General features: G+C 37.0%; 1 protein-coding gene across 3 annotated transcripts in view; it reads left to right on the forward strand.

Annotated features, from left to right (window-relative positions):
* Nucleotides 1–20,536, forward strand: part of RNGTT (RNA guanylyltransferase and 5'-phosphatase) — a 308,561-nt gene that overhangs the window by 34,461 nt on the left and 253,564 nt on the right. For all 3 annotated transcript variants that reach the window (XM_058566657.1, XM_058566656.1, XM_058566655.1), the window contains exons 7-8: nt 11,035–11,144; nt 12,334–12,435. In XM_058566657.1, coding sequence (XP_058422640.1) covers nt 11,035–11,144; nt 12,334–12,435 — 212 coding nt within the window. The remainder of the gene's footprint in view (nt 1–11,034; nt 11,145–12,333; nt 12,436–20,536) is intronic.

Raw genomic sequence — 20,536 nt, forward strand, 5'->3', positions numbered from 1 at the left:
ATCTCAGGAAGGGAATGGAGCCTGGACCTGGAAAGCTATCTAGAACCTAGTTTCTGCTATTTGTTCTTATTTTCTCATCTTTGCTTTTCTCTCCTTTTTATCTCTGTCTCTCTCCTTTTGTGTCATACTTCTCACTGGCTCTAACTCTCAAGACGGGCTCTTCCTGATTCCTTCTTGACCTGGGAGATTATAATTGTCCTACATCTTCTAAGCTTACATGTTATAATTTTAGCTACCTGCAGAGACTTTGACTCTCAGAATGCCAATTCCAGTATATCAGAAGAGAGAACCTGATGTTTCACCCATGCTCCCATCAACTTTGGCTGGAGTGGAAGGTTATCTTGTAATGTCATGTAACACGGTTGTTAGGGTCTTGTCTTTGTGGATGGGGAGGGCAGCTCTTAAAGAGAGCTGTTGTGCCACCAACCACAGTGGATGTATTCTCTACCACAGCTGAGTGCTATAGCTGAATGGAGTTAGTCTAAATGGAAGAAGAGCTTTTGAAAGAGGCCAAGAAAGCAGTGAGGATATAGGAGAATGGTTTACACTACCCCCATGGAACTTGGGCAATGGGAGAATGAGTACCCTTCACTTAAGAGAGAAGTGGTCTTGGTGGAGAGCTAGCTTTTAGTTAAGACACAGGGTACAAGGTGTTCATGAAAAAGGTTGAGGTTATAGTGCAGATTATTTATGAAAAAGAGATTCCAGGGCTCACTTTGTAACTCTTTGGGAAGATGATTAGTGATAAGATGAACTAAGGAGAAGGGGCTCCAGACCAGTGAGGAAGAGACCATCAGAGAGGAAGGGTGACTGGAGAGTTGAATTTTGGGTGATGTCAGTGGTATGCTTGACAGGGATGAGAAGTCTAGATGTAATTAATTGAAAAATTCACGGTTGGAAAGCTTTATTTTCCTTTTATTTCGATCTGAGGTTGAAGATAGTCAACAGAGGCAATCCAAGAGTGATTAATTTTTTTAGCTCACATCCCTTAATGGAGTAAACTCATTTTGGTTTGAGACTTTTTTTTCTTAGAGTTCCCCTTTCCTGACTCTTATATTGATATAAGTATGATTTGAAGTAATAATGACTCCTCATAGTGAATTCTGATAGTTCTGTTCGGGTTTATAACAGTGGTACATGTACTGTACTTCTCCCTTGTGTTCCTTAGACACCTTCTTTATTCACCTTTTGAGCACATGCTATTATTGAATTGGAAGAGTTTGACTTACAGGTATGTTGCTTGCTCCTTTGAATTGATGTCTGGGATCATCTCTGAATAAAACTGTTAATGCATTTCTTCATTAGTAAACTGTCCTTATTACACGTTACATACATACTTGCTTAACGCTCTACACACACATACACATCTCTCTCTCACATAAATTACCCCTCATCTTCTGTCATAATTTCCTCAGTTTCTCTCTGATGGGTCACTCATTCCTTTTGTCCTATTTGTGGTAGCCCTGCAAATTTCCATTTTAATGTTGGCAGACTCTGTTTATGCAATGCACTTCATTTTTCTTAAGCATACATTATCTTCTTTTCACTTAAAAAAATTTTTTTTTATTATGAAATTTTTGTTGTACATTATTGTTTGTCAGTCACCATATAAGTGCATACCTCCACCCCTTGTGTCCACCCCCAGCCTAGCCCCTGGTAAGCACCAAACAGTTCTATCTGTCCGTGTATTGGTTTACCTTCCACATATGAGTGAAATCATGCACTGTTTGTCTTTCTCTTTCTGGCTTATTTCAGTTAACATAATATCCTCCAGGTCCATCCATGTTGTTGCAAATGAGACGATTTTGTCTTTCTTTATGGCTGAGTAGTATTCCATGGTATATATATACCACATCTTCTTTATCCAATCATCAGTCGAGGGACACTTGGGTTGCTTCCATGTCTTGGCTATAGTGAATAATGCTGCGATGAACATAGGGGTGCATAAGCCTCTTTGGATTGTTGATTTCAGGTTCATTGGGTAGATACCCAGTAGTGGGATAGCTGGATCATAAGCTATTTCTATTTTTAATTTTTTGAGGAATCTCCATACTGTTTTGCATAGAGGCTGCACCAGTTTGCGTTCCCACCAGCAGTGGATTAGGGTTCCCATTTCTCCACAGCCTCTCCAGCATTTGTTGCTTTTTGTCTTGGTGATTATAGCCATTCTAACGGGTGTAAGGTGATATCTTAGTGTGGTTTTGATTTGCATTTTCCTGATGATTAGTGATGCTGAGCATCTTTTCGTGTGCCTATTGGCTATCTATATATCTTTGGAGAAGTGTCTGTTCATTTCCTCTGGCCATTTTTTGATTGGGTTGTTTGTTTTTTTGTTATCAGTTGTGTGAGTTCTTTATATATTATGGAGATTAATCCCTTGTCAGGTATATGGTTTGCAAATATTTTTTTCCCAGCTGGTGGGTTCCCTATTCATTTTGATCCTGGTTTCATTTGCCTTGCAGAAGCTCTTGAGTCTGATGAAGTCCCACTTCTTTATTTTTTCTTTTGTTTCCCTTGTCTGAGTAGACATGGAATTCAAAAAGATCCCTTTATGGCTGATGACGAGTAGTGTACTACCTATATTTTCCTCCAGGAGTTTTATAGTTTCAGGTCTCACCTTCAGGTCTTTGATCCATTTTGAGTTAATTTTTGTGTATGGTGAAAGAAGATGGTCTACTTTCATTCTTTTGCAAGTGGCTGTCCAGTTTTCCCAGCACCATTTATTGAAGAGACTTTCCTTTCTCCACTGTATGTCCTTAGCTCCTTTGTCGAAGATTAGCTGCCCATAGATATGAGGTTTTATTTTCGGGACTTTCAATTCTGTTCCATTGATGTATGTGTCTTTTTTTTGTACCAGTACTGTTTTTGTACCAGTACCATGCTGTTTTAATTACTATCGCTTTTTGTAGTATGTTTTGAAGTCAGGGATTGTGATGCCTCCAGCCTTGTTCTTGTTTTTCAGGATTGCTTTAACTATATGGGGTCTTTTGTTGCCCCATGTGAATGGTAGTATTCTTTGTTCTATTTCCATGAAGAATGTCTTTGGGATTCTGATTGGGATTGCATTGACTCTATAGATTGCTTTAGGTAGTGTGGACATTTTAATAATGTTTATTCTTCTAATCCAAGTGCATGGAATATTTTTCCATTTCTTTATGTCATCACTGATTTCACTCAGTAATATCTTATAGTTTTCATTGTATAGGTCTTTCACTTCCTTGGTTAGATTTACTCCTAGATATTTTATTCTTTTTTTGTTGCAATTGTAAATGGGATTGTCTTCTTGAGTTCTCCTTCTGTTAGTTTGTTGTTGGTATATAGAAATGCAACTGATTTCTGTAAGTTGATTTTGTACTCTGCCACTTGGCTATAGTTGTTGATTATTTCTAATAGTTTTCCAATGGATTCTTTAGGGTTTTCTATATATAAGATCATGTCGTCTGCCAACAGCGAGAGTTTCACTTCTTCGTTGCCTATTTGGATTCCTTTTATTCCTTTTTCTTGCCTAATTGCTCTGGCCAGAACCTCCAGTACTGTGTTAAATAAGAGTGACGAGAGTGGGCACCCTTGTCTTGTCCCTGTTTTCAGAGGGATGGCTTTCAGTTTTTCCCTGTTGAGTATGATGTTGGCTGTGGGTTTGTCATATATGGTCTTTATTATGTTAAGGTACTTTCCTTCTATACCCATTTTGTTGAGAGTTTTTATCATAAATGGATGTTGGATCTTGTCAAAAGCCTTCTCTGCATCAATTGAGATGATAATATGGTTTTTATTCCTCATTTTGTTAATGTGGTATATCACATTGATTGATTTGTGGGTGTTGAACCATCCCTGTGTCCCTGGTATAAATCCCACTTGATCATGGTGTATGATCTTTTTAATGTATTGCTGTATTCAGTTTGCCAATATTTTGTTGAGGATTTTTGCATCTGTGTTCATTAAGGATATTGGTCTGTAGTTTTCCTTCTTAGTATTGTCTTTGCCTGGTTTTGGTATCAGGGTGGTGTTGGCCACGTGAAAGGTGTTGGGAAGTGTTCCATCTTCCTCTGATTTTTGGAATAGTTTGAGAAGGACAGGTATTAAGTCTTCTTTGAATGTTTGGTAAAATTCTCCAGAGAAGCCATCTGGTCCTGGACTTTTATTTTTTGGGAGGTTTTTGATACTGTTTCAGTCTCTTTACTTGTGATTGGTCTATTCAGGTTCTTTCTTTATTCTTGATTCAGTTTTGGGAGGTTGTATCAGAGTCTAGGAATTTATCCATTTCTTCTAGATTGTCCAGTTTGTTGGCATATAGCTTTTCATAGTATTCTCTTATAATCTTTTGTATTTCTGTGGTATCTGTTGTAATTTCTCCTTTTTCATTTCTAATTTTATTTATTTGAGCCTTCTCCCTTTTTTTCTTGGTGAGTCTGGCTAAGGGTTTGTCAATTTTGTTTTTCTTCTCAAAGAACTTAGCTCTTTGTTTCATTGATCCTTTCTACTGTTTTTTTAATTTCATTTTCGTTTATTTCTGCTCTGATTATTATTTCCCTCCTTCTGCTGACTTTAGGCTTTGTTTGTTCTTCTTTTTCTAATTCTGTTAGGTGTAGTTTGAGGTTGCTTATTTTGGCTTTTTCTTGTTTGTTGAGGTAGGCCTGTATTGCTGTGAGTTTCCCTCTCAGGACCACTTTTGCTGCATCCCGTATGAGTTGGTATGGTGTATTTTGATTTTCATTTGTCTCCTGATATGCTTTGATTTCTCCTTTAATTTCATCAATGATCCATTGGTTGTTTAGCAGCATGTTGTTGAGTCTCCACAGCTTATCACTTTCCCAGTTTCTTCCTTGTAGTTGATTTCTAACTTCATAGCATTATGGTCTGAAAAGATGCTTGTTATGATTTCAATCTTCTTAAATTTATGTAAGCATGCCTTGTTTCCCAACATATGATCTATTCTTGAGAATGTTCCATGTGCGCTTGAGAAGAACGTGTAACCTGCAGTGTTTGGATGGAGTGCTCTGTATATGTCTATTAAGTCCATGTCATCTAGTTTTTCATTTAGGTCCATTATTTCCTTATTTATTTTCTGTCTGGATGATCTGTCCATTGATGAGAGTGGGATGTTAAGATCCCCTACTATTATTGTATTGTTGTTAATATCTCCTTTTAAGTTTGTTTATAGTTGCTTTTTGTACCTTGGTGCTCCTGTATTGGGTGCATATATATTTAAAAGTGATATGTCTTCTTGGTGGAGTGTCCCTTTTATCATTATAATAATGCCCCTCTTTGTCTCTCATTACCTGTTTTATCTTTTTTTTTGTGTGTGGAAGATCAGCCCTGAGCTAACATCCATGCAAATCCTCCTCTTTTTGCTGAGGAAGACATCTATTGCCAATCCTCCTCCTTTTTTTTCCCCCAAAGCCCCAGTAGATAGTTGTATGTCATAGTTGCACATCCTTCTAGTTGCTGTATGTGGAACACGGCCTCAGCATGGCTGGAGAAGCGGTGCATCGTTGCATACCCAGGATCCGAACCCGGGCCGCCAGTAGCAGAGCACTTAACCGCTAAGCCACGGGGCCGGCCCACCTGTTTTATCTTGAAGTCAGCTTTGTCTGATATAAGTATGGCAACACCTGCTTTCTTTTGTTTGTCATTAGGTTGGAGTATTGTCTTCCATCCTTTCACTCTGAGCCTGTGTTTGTCTTTAGAGCCGAGATGTGTTTCCTGGAGGCAGCAGATTGTTGAGTCTTGTGTTTTTTTTTTTTTTTTTTGTGAGGAAGATCGGCCCTGGGCTAACATCCATGCCCGTCTTCCTTTACTTTATATGGGATGCCACCACAGTGTGGCTTGACAAGTGGTGTGTCGGTACTTGCCCGGGCTCCAAACTGGCAAACCCCGGGCCGCTGCAGTGGAGCGCGTGCACTTAACCGCTTGCGGCACCGGGCTGGCCCTCGGGTCTTGTTTTTTAATCCATCCCACCACTCTCTGTCTTTTGATTGGAGAGTTCAGTCCATTTACATTTAGGGTCATTATTGATATATTGTTGTTGTTATTTTATCACTCTTTTTCTGGTTCTTTTGCATTTCTTTTGTTTCTTGTCCCGTGTGTTTTGAACTACCAATGCAGTTTGGTAGTTCTGTATGGGGATTCTCTTAGTTTTCTCTTTCTTTATCATGTGTGATTCTGTTCTCATTATTTGGTTAGTGGTTATCAGGAGGTTTGTATAAAAAATCTCGTGGATGTGATAGTCCATTTTTTGATGGCCTCTTATTCTCTTAGACTAAGTCTAGTCGATCCCTTACCTCTTCCCCTTCTATGTTATTGTTGTCACCTCTTATTCCTTCTTGCGTTGTGAGTTCGTGTTTAACATGATGAGGTTATATTTATGCTTGGTGCTTACCTTCCCTTGATCTTTGGTTTTATAATTAAGTGTTTGCTAATCTATTTTGATAGAGGACTGCAATTTTTCTGGTTTTGTCGACCTATTTTCCTCCTTGTTCAAAACTTTGAATCCCCTTTCCCTTTTTTTCCTCAGGTATGAGGGCCTTCTTGAGCACTTGTAGTGAGGGTCTTGTGGCAATGAACTCATTTAGCTTTTATTTATCTGGGATAGTTATTATTTCTCCATCATATCTGAAAGATATTTTTGCTGGATAGAGTATTCTTGGCTGAAAGTTTTTGTCCTTTAGAATTTTGAATATATTGTTCCACTCTCTCCTAGCCTGTAAAGTTTCTGTCAAGAAATCGGCTGAAAGCCTGATAGGAAATCCTTTGTATGTTATATTTTTTTGTTTAGCTGCCCTTAATATTTTTTCTTTGTCTTTGACTTTTGCCAGCTTTACTACTATATGCCTTGGAGAGGGTCTTTTTGTGTTGATATATATAGGCGATCTATTTATTTCATTCACTGGTATTTCCAGCTCCTTCCCCAGGTTTGGGAAGTTCTCAGATACTATTTCTTTGAACAAGTTCTCTTCCTTTTTCCCTCTCTTCTCCCTCTGGAATACCTATAATCCTTATGTTGGATTTCCTAATTGAGTCAGGTATTTCTCGGTGAGTTTCTTCATTTCTTTTTAGTCTTAGTTCTCTTTCCTCCTCCATCTGGAGCATTTCTGTGTTGCTGTCCTCAATATTGCTAATTCTTTCCTCCATATTGACAGCTCTGATGCTTAAGGCTTCCAGATTTGTCTTTATCTCCTCTATTGTGTTTTTCATCTCTAAGATTTCTGATTGGTTTTTTTTTTACAGTTTCAATCTCTTTTGTGAAGAAACTCCTGATATCATTCAATTGTCTGTCTGTGTTTTCTTGTATTTCATTAAGCTTTTTTATGATGGCTATTTTGAATTCTCTGTTGTTAAGGTTATACATTTCTGTGCTTTCTGGGTTGACTTCTGGGTGCTTGTCATTTTTCCTTTTGGTGTGGAGATTTAATATATTTTTGCATGGTGCCTGTTGGTGTTGGCTTACTTTTCTCATAGTGAAAATATATGGTCGCGGTTTCCTCTTGCTGCCGCTGGGTGGGGGTCAAGGGCTGTGTATTCTGGCTTGCCTCAATCCGTGGGCACTCTCGTCAGCCCCTGGCTGATCTGAGGCGTGGCTGAGTGACGGCTGCTAGGGGGGAAGTGTAGGAACGGCTGGAGCTCGAGTGTGGGAACAGCTGAGACTGGAGCACAGCTAGGTGGAAGCAGCTGGGGCTCGGGTGCGGGTGGGTTGAAGCAGCTGCAGCTGAAGTGCTGCTGGGCCAAAGAAGCAGGGGCTGGAGCACCGCTGGGCCGAAGAAGCTGGAACTGGAGTGTGCTGGGCCTAAGAAGGAAGAACTAGAGCACCGCTGGGCCAAAGAAGCTGGAACTGGAGTGCGCTGGGCCGAGGAAGGAGGAGCTGGGGTGCCATTGGGCCAAAGAAGCTGAAACTGGAGTGCAGTGGGCCGAAGTTGCTGGTGCCAAGTCAGCTGGAGCCTGAGCACTGGCCAAGCCGAAGCTGCTGGAGCGTGGGGTTGGGGCACGGTGAAGCCGAAGGAGCTGGGGGAGGGGCACGGTCCAGCCAAAGGAGCTGGGGCCATGGCACGGTGAAGCCGGGGCAGCTGGTGCTGTGGCTTGGTCCAGCCAGAGCAGCTGGGGCTGTGGCGTGTGGGACCTGAGCTGCTGCTGCCTCTGGTGCGGGGGCACAGGCTTGCCCCGCTGCTGGTTGGGCCCGGGCACCTGGGGGCCTCTGCCTGTGGGGGCAGGGTGCAGGCACGCTGCCCCTGCTGGTGGGGCCCGGGCGCCTGGGGGCCGCTGCCTCTGGGGAGGGAGCTGAGCTGAAGCACGGCTGTGGTAAAGCACCAGTTGGGAGGGCCGGGTGGGGAGAGGCGCTTACTTTCGCCTGTCTGAGCTCAGAGGTTTCTCACCCCCGGTCCCTCTCTGCTCTCCTGAGGGGCTAGCTTGTTGAAACTACCCTTGCAACAGTTCTGCTCCCTCTGTAGGGGGCTCCCCTCGGGCTGTGAGGGGTCTTGGGAGAGCACCGGTTTTCACGCAGCGAGCCTCCCCTCCCTCTCCTCTGAGAGCCTCGTGGTCTCAGTCTCTGGGTCACAGTCCTTGGGGAAGGAAAGGAGCTCCTCTTACCTCCTTCCACTTCCTCTGGGGATTCCAGCACCTCCGTCCTCGGATGTACGGCTGTCTGGGTGCCTCAGACATCCCCTGTGTTGTGTGAATAGCTTCCGTTGGAATATGAATGTCCTTTTTGTTGTGTCTTAGAGGGGGAGAAGTCAATGGGGGAAGCTCACTCCGCCATGATGCTGACGTCACTCTCCTTCTTTTCACTTTTGATTTTTCTTTATTCCCACAAACTGAAATGGTAATTTGTTAAAAAGTGAAAATAAATGTCAGTGACTTTCAAACTCAATTACAGTGTGTTTGAAAGTAGTTCCAGACTTAAGACATTGCGGTTTATGTTTAGAATTAGTGATCTTTCTTGGAATTATTACATAATTTTGAATAATATAAAATGATATTTTTGTCAGAAGAAATGTGTAATGACAGTAAACAGCAAATTAAATTATCCTAAAGTTACTAGATATTATTTACATATAAAGTATATCATGCTTACTGTTTTTATTGGACTTATTCCTACCCTTCTTTTTACTTAATAATAATTATTGCAGAAGCAAATAGGGGAAGCCAGAAAAAGTAAAAAAAGAAAAGATTAAGGATGAAGAAAAATAAAGGGATGACAGACATTTACTAGGTGGTTGGAGTTATCTTTTATAAACAAATGATAGTTGTTAAATCTATACTGAGACTCAATATTTGTTCTGTTAAATTAAAAAATATTTAGCTTGCTCACCTGCATAGACTTATTAAAATATTTCTGTGGTAATATTGTGGGAAAGCACTTGGTTGAATGTTGATCATATTTCCTATGTTTTAGTCCTTTTTATTTTATTATTCACTAAAAAAAGAAGTAATGTTTGTGTTTTTAGGATTAATTTATGCTAATTTGACCTTTGCTTTTCAGAAATTATCATTGATTTCTTAACTTTGCTTAGGAAATACATGTTCATAATTGAAGCTAGATACTTTCTTCATGTAAAGCTTAAAAAAAAAATCCTATGCTATTAGTACCTTCGTAATAAAGATGCTGAATATTGAACTCTGAGTGCTTTCTCTTTTTACTTGGTATATACAAGATATAATTTTATAAGGATATCAAAGTTATCTGAATATTTCAATAATTAAATATGTTAGAAAAATCTTATCCACCTGGTTAAGCTTTCCTTTAAAAATTATCATTTCTTTAGTTATTATGTTTAGTGGTAGAAATGGTTCAAAAATAGAAATTTCATTGGCTAGTCAAGTGAGGTGACGGTGTAATAGGAGAGGAGTGGTACTCTGATCCTTTGGCTCGTGAAATCCCTAAAGTATACATATTTACTGAAAACAAAGTAGACGACATATTAGATAACTATACAAAGTGATTCAGAATTAGGGGCAAAAAGTAGGACCAGTGTCTGCTGGATCGACTCAGGACTCTTCTAGATTTGACAGGGACATATGTGGACTAAATATTAAGTGTTCTTTTTTTCCCTTCTCAAGTGACTTGAGTTGCCGTATCTTTGCCAGAAGGTTGATCATTGCAGCTTGTAGACCATATTTTTTATTCCCTAATTACATTAACAGCCAGAGTTGTTTTATAGATTTTTCTGGAGGCTGATGCCAGCCTTCTTATGGGTCTGAAAGTAATTGTAGCATAAATCTAGACTAGTTTTTTAGTCTTGAAAATGTCCAGGAGTGTTCTTTATTTATTTGACATATAAATTCTCCATGTGCTTCACTTCTCTGTGATATTTTAAAAATATACTTGCTACAAAATACAATAAGACACTTTATGTAGTTCTGAGGTAAAGAATTTAGATTACGAGTTCAGCGATGAGTAATATTTAGTTTTTGTGTTGATAAATCCAATGACTGTAGCTTAGCCGCTTTGTCTACTATTATACTCTTATTCTAGTTTACAAAAGTATGTATAGTGGGTGTTTATCCCCTTAAAATCCATACTCCATCAGTGACACAAGTCTCTTCCCCCTACCCAAATGAGAATCATTGATGAATGGTCTACCGTAGACCTGGGTTCAAATTCTATTTTTACCACTTGAATAAATTATATACAGTCTTTATGCCTCATTTACTCATTTGTGAAATAAATATAATAGGATCTGCTTTTCAGAGTTGTTATAAGGATTAGAGAAAATGTTTGTAAAATGCCAGATACTTTATCTAGCTCTGAGTAAATGGTAGATAAGTTGGTATTACTGTTCTGATTACTGACCAGTGCCCATAGAGTGCTTTGACAACATGATATAGACACTGGGTTATATATGTATGTTGAAAATCATATGCTTTATTAAGGAACAACTAGTGTGCAACACCAGGGGAGTTTACGGAGCCTCCTGGAGTAGACCATTTCTGTTTCATATATTTGCTCAGATTTGTGAAACTAAATTAATGTCTCTCTCAATTTGGTCTTTGTTAATGGATTTGAACTCTAATCAAATCTTTTTCTTTTCCTTTTATTTTAAGGGTGCTATTTTCTTGGAAGGTGTAACTGTGAAAGGTGTAACACAAGTAACAACTCAGCCAAAGTTAGGAGAGGTACAACAGAAGTGTCATCAATTCTGTGGCTGGGAAGGGTAATAAACATTTTAAAGTTTTAAAAAAAATTTATTCTTACTCTGCAGCGTTTAACATTAATGCAAACATTGACATAGCTTCTTTGCTTCTTGAAGTTTGTATGTTAGAGTAGTTAAGATGTCAAGCAAGAGTTTATCAGATTTTTCTCAAGCAGTGCAATAACTAGCCAGTTGAGTGAAAAGTAGATGACTCTCACATGTCTTCCTAAAGGAATAGAAAGTTATTCTTGTCACTGTCTAGTATTTGTTTTGTGTCTTTGATTCTACTGCTGCTGATTAATATTTGGGTTGGCCTTATTTTTTAAGGGAGAAGAGATGAAACTTGAATGTGCTTCATTTTCCAGTTTTTCTGTAATCAGAAACCTGGGAGAATCAGCTTTAAATATGTCCTGCCCCCTACTGTGACTTGAAGATATTTATCAGACATTTCATGGGAGAGGATTCAGGAGAGAGTCCACTTCTCTTATCTGTTGCTCCCAGGTCTTGGTCTCTGGTCGTTTCTGTTGATCATTGCTCTCTGTGGCAGAAAATTGTAATATAGCTGGAACATGATGAAAAAGGATTATTAATGTTAAAAATTCCTAATATAAATTCCTAAAATAAAGAACTTTTTGACTGGTACATACAGATCAATCAGCTAGAAATAATTTTAACTAAAAGATGGAAATGATGATGAAGTAATATTGATTTTAGTGTTGTGTTAAACCCTTGCCAGTGTACTTTAATCTTGACCTGCATTTCTCCTGTTTGCCACTTCTGGGCATCTTTTGAGCAGAAATTTGCCAACCCTGCAGAGTTAAGCCAAGTTGGCAGTGTCCTGTTGGAGGAATATGGGGTCTAGAATAATGTAAGATAATTAAGGCAAGATTTAAACTTCTTCCTGAAGTAAAAGGCTTGTAAAGATGCCTGCTTTACTGTTTTCATCATGTATATTAATATTTAAAAATAAGCTCAATAGTAATAGTATAGTAGTGGCCATTAGAATCTTGTTACCTTGCATTCTAAAATGTCAAGAAAATGATAACCTTTTGTTAGCATTCTTGTGAATGCTGATATTATTCCAATTGACATTAATCTTATGATAAGGAGAACATTGTGATAAATATGTGACTCATGTGAGATTGGCGTAAGACATGTATTGCTTTGAATGGATACCAGCCATAATAGTAATAAAATGTTCTTCTTTAAGGTCTGGATTCCCTGGAGCACAGCCTGTTTCCATGGACAAGCAAAATATTAAACTTTTGGAGCAGAAGCCGTATAAAGTAAGCTGGAAAGCAGATGGTACTCGGTAAGTTAGACTTCTAAAAAAGTTATGCAAATAACCCTAATGCTTGAAGAATATTGCTTTGTTGTTAGAGAAGGTTTGCACTCTTGGGAGTGTGAATTTCTGACTTGAACAGCAAAATAAGTGTGTTTCAAATATTGTGTAGTTTTTGTTTTGCTAGTATTCTTAGCGATGTAATATAGTTCTCTCTCATTCTGCTCAATTTTTGGTTTCAGAGTTCTGTTAGTTTGACATAAGTCTATACCAAATTTAAGTTTGAAAGTGTTTTCTCTTGCTAATATTGTGCTTTTTGGTATGTCTGCTGCCCACCACCTTGTCTTTAATGGTTGTTGGGCACTTCTAAAATTAACAGATACGTTGTCAGTTTATAATCTGAAAATTACCAACTAACTCTCCCTTATTCATTCTGTGTTATTCCTTCTAATAGTTTTTCTTTTTCTCTTAATCCTTGCTAGTGCTTTTTGTAATTTTATACACTTTTAAGGTTGTTGTATTCTTACAACAAAGCTTAGCTTCAAATTTCATATTCCTCAATTTTTAAATATTTTTTAGTATAAATATTATGCTTCCTCAGTAACATTTAACTTTTTCTTTCTCTTAAAAAAAATCCATGTTTTTACAGTTTTTCTGTATGTATTTATTCATTCAGCAAATGTTATAATAGTTGAAATAATTATTTTAACATATTAATGTAGAAATCATTAACTTTTTCATAATAATGAAAATGTTTTAGAATAATTAGGAATGCATATATGTTTTAGGTTATTCTTTAGCTTTATTGAGATATAGTTGACATAATGTTGTATAAGTTTAAGGTGTACAGGGTATTGATTTGATACACTTATATATTGTGAAATGATTACCATGCTTAAATATTGCAAAATGATTACCACTGTAGTGTTAGCTAACACCTGCATCATGTCATGTAATTACCATCTCTTTTTTCTGCTGAGAACATTTAAGATCTACTCTCTTAGCAACTTTCAAATATATAATACAGTATTATTAACTATAATCATCATGCTGTACATTAGATCCCCAGAACTTATTTGGCTTACCAAGTAAGAAGGTTATACCCTTTGACCCAGCATCTCCCCGTTTCCCCCACCCTTTTGCCCCTGGTAACCACCATTCTACTCTCTGTTTCTGTGAGTTTGGCTTTTTTAAATTCCACATATAAGTGATATTGTACAATATTTGTCTTTCTCTATCTGACTTATTTCACTTGGCATAATGCCCTCAAAGTCTATCCATGTTGTCGCAAATGGCAGGGTTTCCTTCTTTCTCATAGTTGAATAATATTCCATTGTGTGTATCTATCTATCTATATATGTATATACACCACATCTTCTTTATCTGTTTGTCTGTTGATGGACACCTAGGTTGTTTCCATATTTTGGCTATTGTGAATAATGCTGCAATGAACATAGGAATGCAAATATCTCTTCAAGATCTTCTTTTCATATTTTAGTTTTTAAATGTTATTTTGAAGATGGTATAGGTTGCATTTAATTTTTATGAGGTTGGGGTTTTTTTTTTTTTTTTTTTTTTTTTGGTGAGCAAGATTAGCCCTGAGCTAACATCTATTGCCAATCCCCCTCTTTTTGCTGAGGAAGATTGACCCTGGGCTAACATCTGTGCCCATCTTCCTCTGCTTTATATGTGGGACGCCTGCCACAGCATGGCTTGATAAGCAGTGTGTAGGTCCATGCCTGGGATCTGAACCTGCGAACCCTGGGCCACTGAAGCAGAGCATGCGAACTTAACCACCACGCCGCTGGGCCGGCCCCAACGTTTAATTTTTATGAGGTTTTTGAATGTCAAAGTGGCAATTATATTTTTGTATCATGCTATCTTCATCTGCCTTTGGTGGCCTTAAAAGATACATATGGAGACACAGAGTGGGGCAGATAACAACTTGATTGTAATATTAGGTGAATATAATATTATTTCAACATGATATGTTTTCTAGTAATTTATTATATTTGATTTTTATTATCTGGGTATATATCAAAATATATTTTTATTTCATTTCCTTTGTCTTTCTTTGTTGGAAATAATATTTCTGCTTAACTTAGCATTTTCTAGCTTTTTGGGGGATTTTACAGGTAAGACAGGTTCATTTAAGGAAGTTCAAAAATAACATAAACCAAAAGAAGAAAATAAAAATAAAGAGTAATTTTATCACTTAAGAGATCACCACCACCCCTATCATTGTGGTATTGACTTTATTCTTTTGGTTATATATTATTTGGTTATATATTATTGTTTTTAATATTAATGGTTGGTATAGTGAATCTAAATAGTTAAATAACAAGTATGTTTTACATATATATGTTCATTTGTTCATATTATTTTGAATTTACTTAAAAAGTGAACTAGCTTTAAAAATTACTACATGATAAAAAATTCAAATAGTATAGAGAGATAAAATGAAAAAGTGAAGTTTGCCTTGTGTGCTTCTAGGAGTGTACATTCTGCAAGGATAAATCTACAAGGATGGATGCAGTTACAGATTCAGATATAGATAATTTGGATGATTTGCCCCTTCCACACTCTCTTTCCCATGGATATGTGTTTTTGAAGACTAAGTAAAAATTAGCCACATTGCTTGTTTTCAGAATGTTAAAATTATATTTAACTTTTTGGATTAGAATAAGTTCAGCATTTGTCTGTTAAATTGGTAGTAAGGATTAGCAGAAGTTAAGTTGTTACTGAGACATATATATATATTTTTTTTGTGTGAGGAAGATCAGCCCTGAGCTAACATCCATGCCAATCCTTCTTTTTGCCGAGGAAGACTGGCCCTGAGCTAATATCCGTGCCTATCCTCCTCCACTTTACGTGGGACGCCGCCACAGCATGGCCTGACAAGTGGTGCGTCAGTGCACGCCCGGGATCCGAACCCGGGCTGCCAGCAGCGGAGCGTGTGCACTTAACTGCTACGCCACGGGGCCGGCCCCCTGAGACATATATTTTTAGTAGATGTATAACAATGTCTTAACAGATCAGTTTATTATCTACCTCTTTGAGCAGAGAACAAGTGAAAAAGGTGAGGAGCAAGGTGCCTATCTCTAGGCTTTATGCTACAAAATGGCCTGGGGATCTGGGGGTGAGGCCTAGTTTTGACTGATGAGTTTCATATTCTGGATATTCTTTACTTTCTACATTGCCTTCTCCATAGAATCCAGGCTGTGATCGTGGCAAACCCTGGGCAAAATAATAGTCTGCAAAGCTTGTCACTTGGGTTCTGCCATCCTACTTTGATTATTTTCCTTCTTTGCAGTTACGTACTTCTTTCTCTATGTCTCAGAGTTGTCAGACCCCTAGATGATTAGCTAAAGTAATTTGATCTGTTTTTGATTGATAATGGAAATATCTCATTTCTCATAGAACCATCCTTTATTAAAACCAAAAAGAAACCCCCAAAGTATTTATTGAAAACCTACTATGTCGTTAGGATACTTCATTCTGGGAGAAAAAAAATTATGTGAGATGTTTTCTGGACCAGTGTGAAATCTCTCTTTTGTGCAGTAGCTTTTAAGGCCAATAGCACGGGAGAGGGGCTTTCTGTAATTTATAGGGTGAAAAGAGCCTGAGAGAGCTGTAGAATGGTCTTGGAGGCCATGGAATCAGAACAGCTGATTAACAGCCTTAAATCTTAGACTCTTGTTTTCTTTAAAGCTATGTCAGGATAAAGTGTGGGACCTCTTTTTATTATCCTTATTCTGTGGTTTGTTGACTATTTGTTATATCTAGCAACAATATTTAGAGCCAAGGATCTCTGAGATTGAATGTAATATGAGACCTGGGTTGAGTTATCAATAAAAAGTATTGCCTAGGAGTTTTGCATTAGCCTGGCCAAGGCCTGCAGGTAACAGTGACAATTATGACAGGAATCTCTAGTGGATTCTAAAACGTTGTAGAAGAGGGAATATTTCCTAAATGTATAGCCAAATAATATAGAAGAGGGACTATTTCCTAAATGTATAGCTAAATAATATAGATAGAAATATAGAAGTTCTTAAAAATGAAACAGTGAGAAATTTATATTAGTTATATAGGTGAATTGATAAACATTAAGCCACTGTAGTTTCAGAAACAGAAGATGGAAGAATTAATAATTGTATTTCTTGTATTTCAGTAAAATCATATTTTTTAAAATGAGATGTCTCTTTCTATCACAGCACACTGTTTCCTTCATAGCACTTTTCATTATCAGAAGTTACTTTTTTCTTTCTAATTATTTTTTTTTCTGCCTCTCCTACTATATTTTAAGTGTCACAAGAGCAGGGAGCAAGTCTGTCTTTTATACCTTTGTATCACCAGTGATCAGCAAGTCATTATACCTAGCACATATTGAATGAATGAGTGAATGAATGAATGAGTGAGTAGTACAGCAGTGTTTTAGGCTTTTGAGAAATCTGCAGCTTCTATAGATTGAAATCTTCATTTTTTTATACTTTACCTTTAAAGATATTTCATGATCTTTTAGTTCATTGAATGGATTGAGAAGGAAAGAGGGAAAGCTATTGTATTAGAAAAACTGTGTTGAGTAGTAGAAAGCACAGGGTTAGAAGTTGAAGACCTGGTTTTGGATCTGTCTCTATCTTTACTGGCTTGGATAAGGTACATAGTTGGTAGTAATATATGCTATATTTTACTATAGCTATATATGTTTTCTACTTCATAGGGTTAATTTGAAGCCTAAATGAGATAATGTATATAGAAATTGCTTATAAATTGTGTAATGCTCTAGATGAAATGTACTGTCAGTTTCCCAATGTTAAACATGTTAGTGGCCCTTGTAGGTACAGGGGCTGATAAATATATGGATTCCTCTTATTTCACTTTTCACAAACAATGTGTATGACACAGTCTTTTCTAGCATGGGGTGCCTGCTTCTGTGTTTCTTTAATTGATTTCAAAATCTGCTTGTATGTACTATATATCAGATATTTTTCATACTTCCACGGTATTTTGTACTTTGTTAATAATCCTTTAAGTTAAGACTAGCTTTAATTCTGGATTATTTGCAATAATATTATCACATGAAATATACGCGTGTGCACACACGCACCAATATATGTTTTTATGCCTTAGCACGCACAAGTTACCTACTTTTTTTCTTGTTAGGTAGTTCTGTTGGATCCATGACTTGTTTTTGTCGAAGTCATGAGCTAAGAATGGTGCTATACACACACACACACGTATATATGTATATACATATATGTATGTATATAATTATTTTTTATTGTGGTAAAATATATATAACATAAAATGCACCATTTTAATCATTTTTAGGTGTATGGTTCAGTAGCATTAAGTATGATCACATTGTTGTGCAACTTGTTTTTACATTTTAAAGAATGGTAAAAAAAAAACAACGAATATGTGAGAGAGACTGTATGTGGTTTGTAAAGCCTAAAATATTATTGTCGGGTCCTTTATAGAAGAAATTTGCTGACTCCTGGTCTAGATCTATGCTTTCCAGTACTCATGTGGCTGTGGAGTACTTGAAACGTGGCTAGTCTGAATTGAGATGTGCTGTGAGTGTGAAATACGCACCAGAGTTCAAAGAGTTAATATGAAAACAAGAATGTATAATATAGCAATAATTTTTAATATTGATTACATGTTGGATATATTAAGATTAACACATTTTAAAAAATAATTTTACATATTTCTTTTTTAATTTTTTTTACTGTGGCCACTAGAAAATTTAAAATTACTCATAGGGCTTGTATTATATTTCTGCTGGATAGTGGTCTAGACAGAGAAGGACAGTATTTGTTTGGCAAGTTAAAATGAGATTAGACTGAGAAGAGGCAAGAGGTGTGCTAGCTTGGTCTGTTATGTCATATAAAAGCCAACTTTGAACGGAAGCGTGCAGTAGGGTAGGAGAGGAAATTTTAATTGACGAATCAGTGAGTGAAGAAGGCATCTCAAGCCTCTTATAAATTGGGCAAGGGTATAGTTTATTTTTACATGCTGCTTAGAATTGATACATATCTCCATGGTGTTCTGAAGAGCTTTCAAAAATCATAGACCTTCTCTGTCCCATGTAGTCCAAAATATACATTTGTTTATTTTTATTTTTAATTTTTTTAATTTTTTATTTATTTTCCCCCCAAAGCCCCAGCAGATAGCTGTATGTCATAGTTGCACATCCTTCCAGTTGCTGCATGTGGGATGCGGCCTCAGCATGGCCGGAGAAGTCGTGCCTCGGTGCGCGCCCGGGATCTGAACCCAGGCTGCCAGCAGCGGAGCACATGCACTTAACCACTAAGCCACGGGCCCGGCCCTACGTTTGTTTATTTTTAAAACTAAAGATGGATAATTACAATGAAATTGTAAGAAAGAAAGGAATTCAATTGAAAAGGAAAAAGAAAAGACATTTTGTCTGTTGTCAAAGAATAAAGAAAAATAACTGTTATTATTGAATAACTAGTGATTTTGCTGTTTAGGGATTTCTTTGAGGCAGCTTAGTATCAGAAAAGTCATAAAAATGTGTTCAGGTAATGCTCTTGCATTTTCCCCGGTGTGCAACGTTGGACAAAATTTCCTCACCTTTTTTATCCTCTTCTTTCATCTATACAAGGAAATTAACAATAATTACCCCATAGGTTTATTTTGAGTATTAAGTAAAATAATGTGTATAAAGCACTTAACATGGTCCCTGGCATATAGTAGGTGTTTAGTAATCGTTAATTCAGTTTTAGTTGATTAAATATTTGCAAGTTATCTATTGCGTTAGCTGAATCACATGGCAAGTTTAACTGGTCATAAAATTTCTGATGGCTTGTTTGCTTTATAGTTGCTTCAAGAAAGAAATTAGGACATGTATGTGAGTGTGTGTGTGTGTGTGTGTGTGTGTGAGAGAGAGAAGGAGAGAGAGAGACAGAGAGGGAGAGAGACAGAGGGAGAGAGAGGGAGTTAGGTTGGCATCCAGGAGTTGACAACCACGATAAGTAACACTGTTCCGAAATTAAGATTTTTTTCTTTTTAGTATTTCTAAGCTTCCGTTTCCTTATCTGTGACGTGAGAATGATTACCTAAAATTTAGGGATACATTTAAAAAGCTGTGCTTTGCCATCGAATTAGAAACCCTAATTTGCCATCCAATTAGTAACTTAGAAAAAGTAGTAACTCTAAAATGTAGAGTTGTTGATTGTTTAAGAACACTGAATATCTTTTTTTCATATTAGATATTCTCCAAAGGAAGTGGTCAAATGGTAATACAATGAAGTTTATAGTAAACAGTAAATTTAAATTAAAAAAATATTATACTTGGGTCCTCTAACTTTGTAGCTGTGTGCCTTGCATAAATTAAACAAATTTTTGAGCCTTAGTTTTCTCATATGTAAAATGAAAATAATATTTATCCTTAGGGTTGTAAGTATTCAGTGAAATGTTGATATAAAGTGCCTTCTAGAGCAGCCCTGATATATAGTAGGTGCTAATATATTTTTTAAATGAATGAAACCTATATTAACCAATAATTCTTGACATACTTGGGCATAGCCTACTTTTTTAGTGTGTGTGTGTGTGTGTGTGTGTGTTGGCAAGAAATCATAAAATTGGAGGGAAAGAAGCCTTTTAATGTGTAAAAGGCCATATAGCATAATGACTGCAAAAACAGACCTTGGAGCTGGGTTCAAATTCTGGCTTGTAATCTTACTAGCTTTGTGATCTCAGTTTCGTTATCTGTAAAATGGGGGTGGTACTAGAATCAATTCTTGGGTTTTGTGATTATTAATTGAGTTAATATATGCAAGATAGTTTCGAATGGTGCCTTACATTTAGTAATTTTGTTCTTGTTGTTCTTGTTCTTATAGAAGGGAAGCTTTTTGGCTCAAACTATTAAATAAAAGGTTTCTGTCGTGTTTCAGAGCTACTTTCTGTAATCTAGTACACTCTTCATATTTTTCCTGGAGGTTTGTGTTGGGATACTTTCATTTTGATATTCTCCAAACTGTTTTTAAAAATTCCACATGTAACATTTAAATGAAAACTTATTAAAACATGTAGCTTCTTTCAAAATTATTTGCATAAAATCTTTTTTTGATACTTTTTCTAGTGTCCAACTAATATTTAAAGTGAG

Source organism: Diceros bicornis, chromosome 23 (genome assembly GCF_020826845.1).
Source record: "Diceros bicornis minor isolate mBicDic1 chromosome 23, mDicBic1.mat.cur, whole genome shotgun sequence".
Lineage (NCBI taxonomy): Eukaryota > Metazoa > Chordata > Mammalia > Perissodactyla > Rhinocerotidae > Diceros > Diceros bicornis.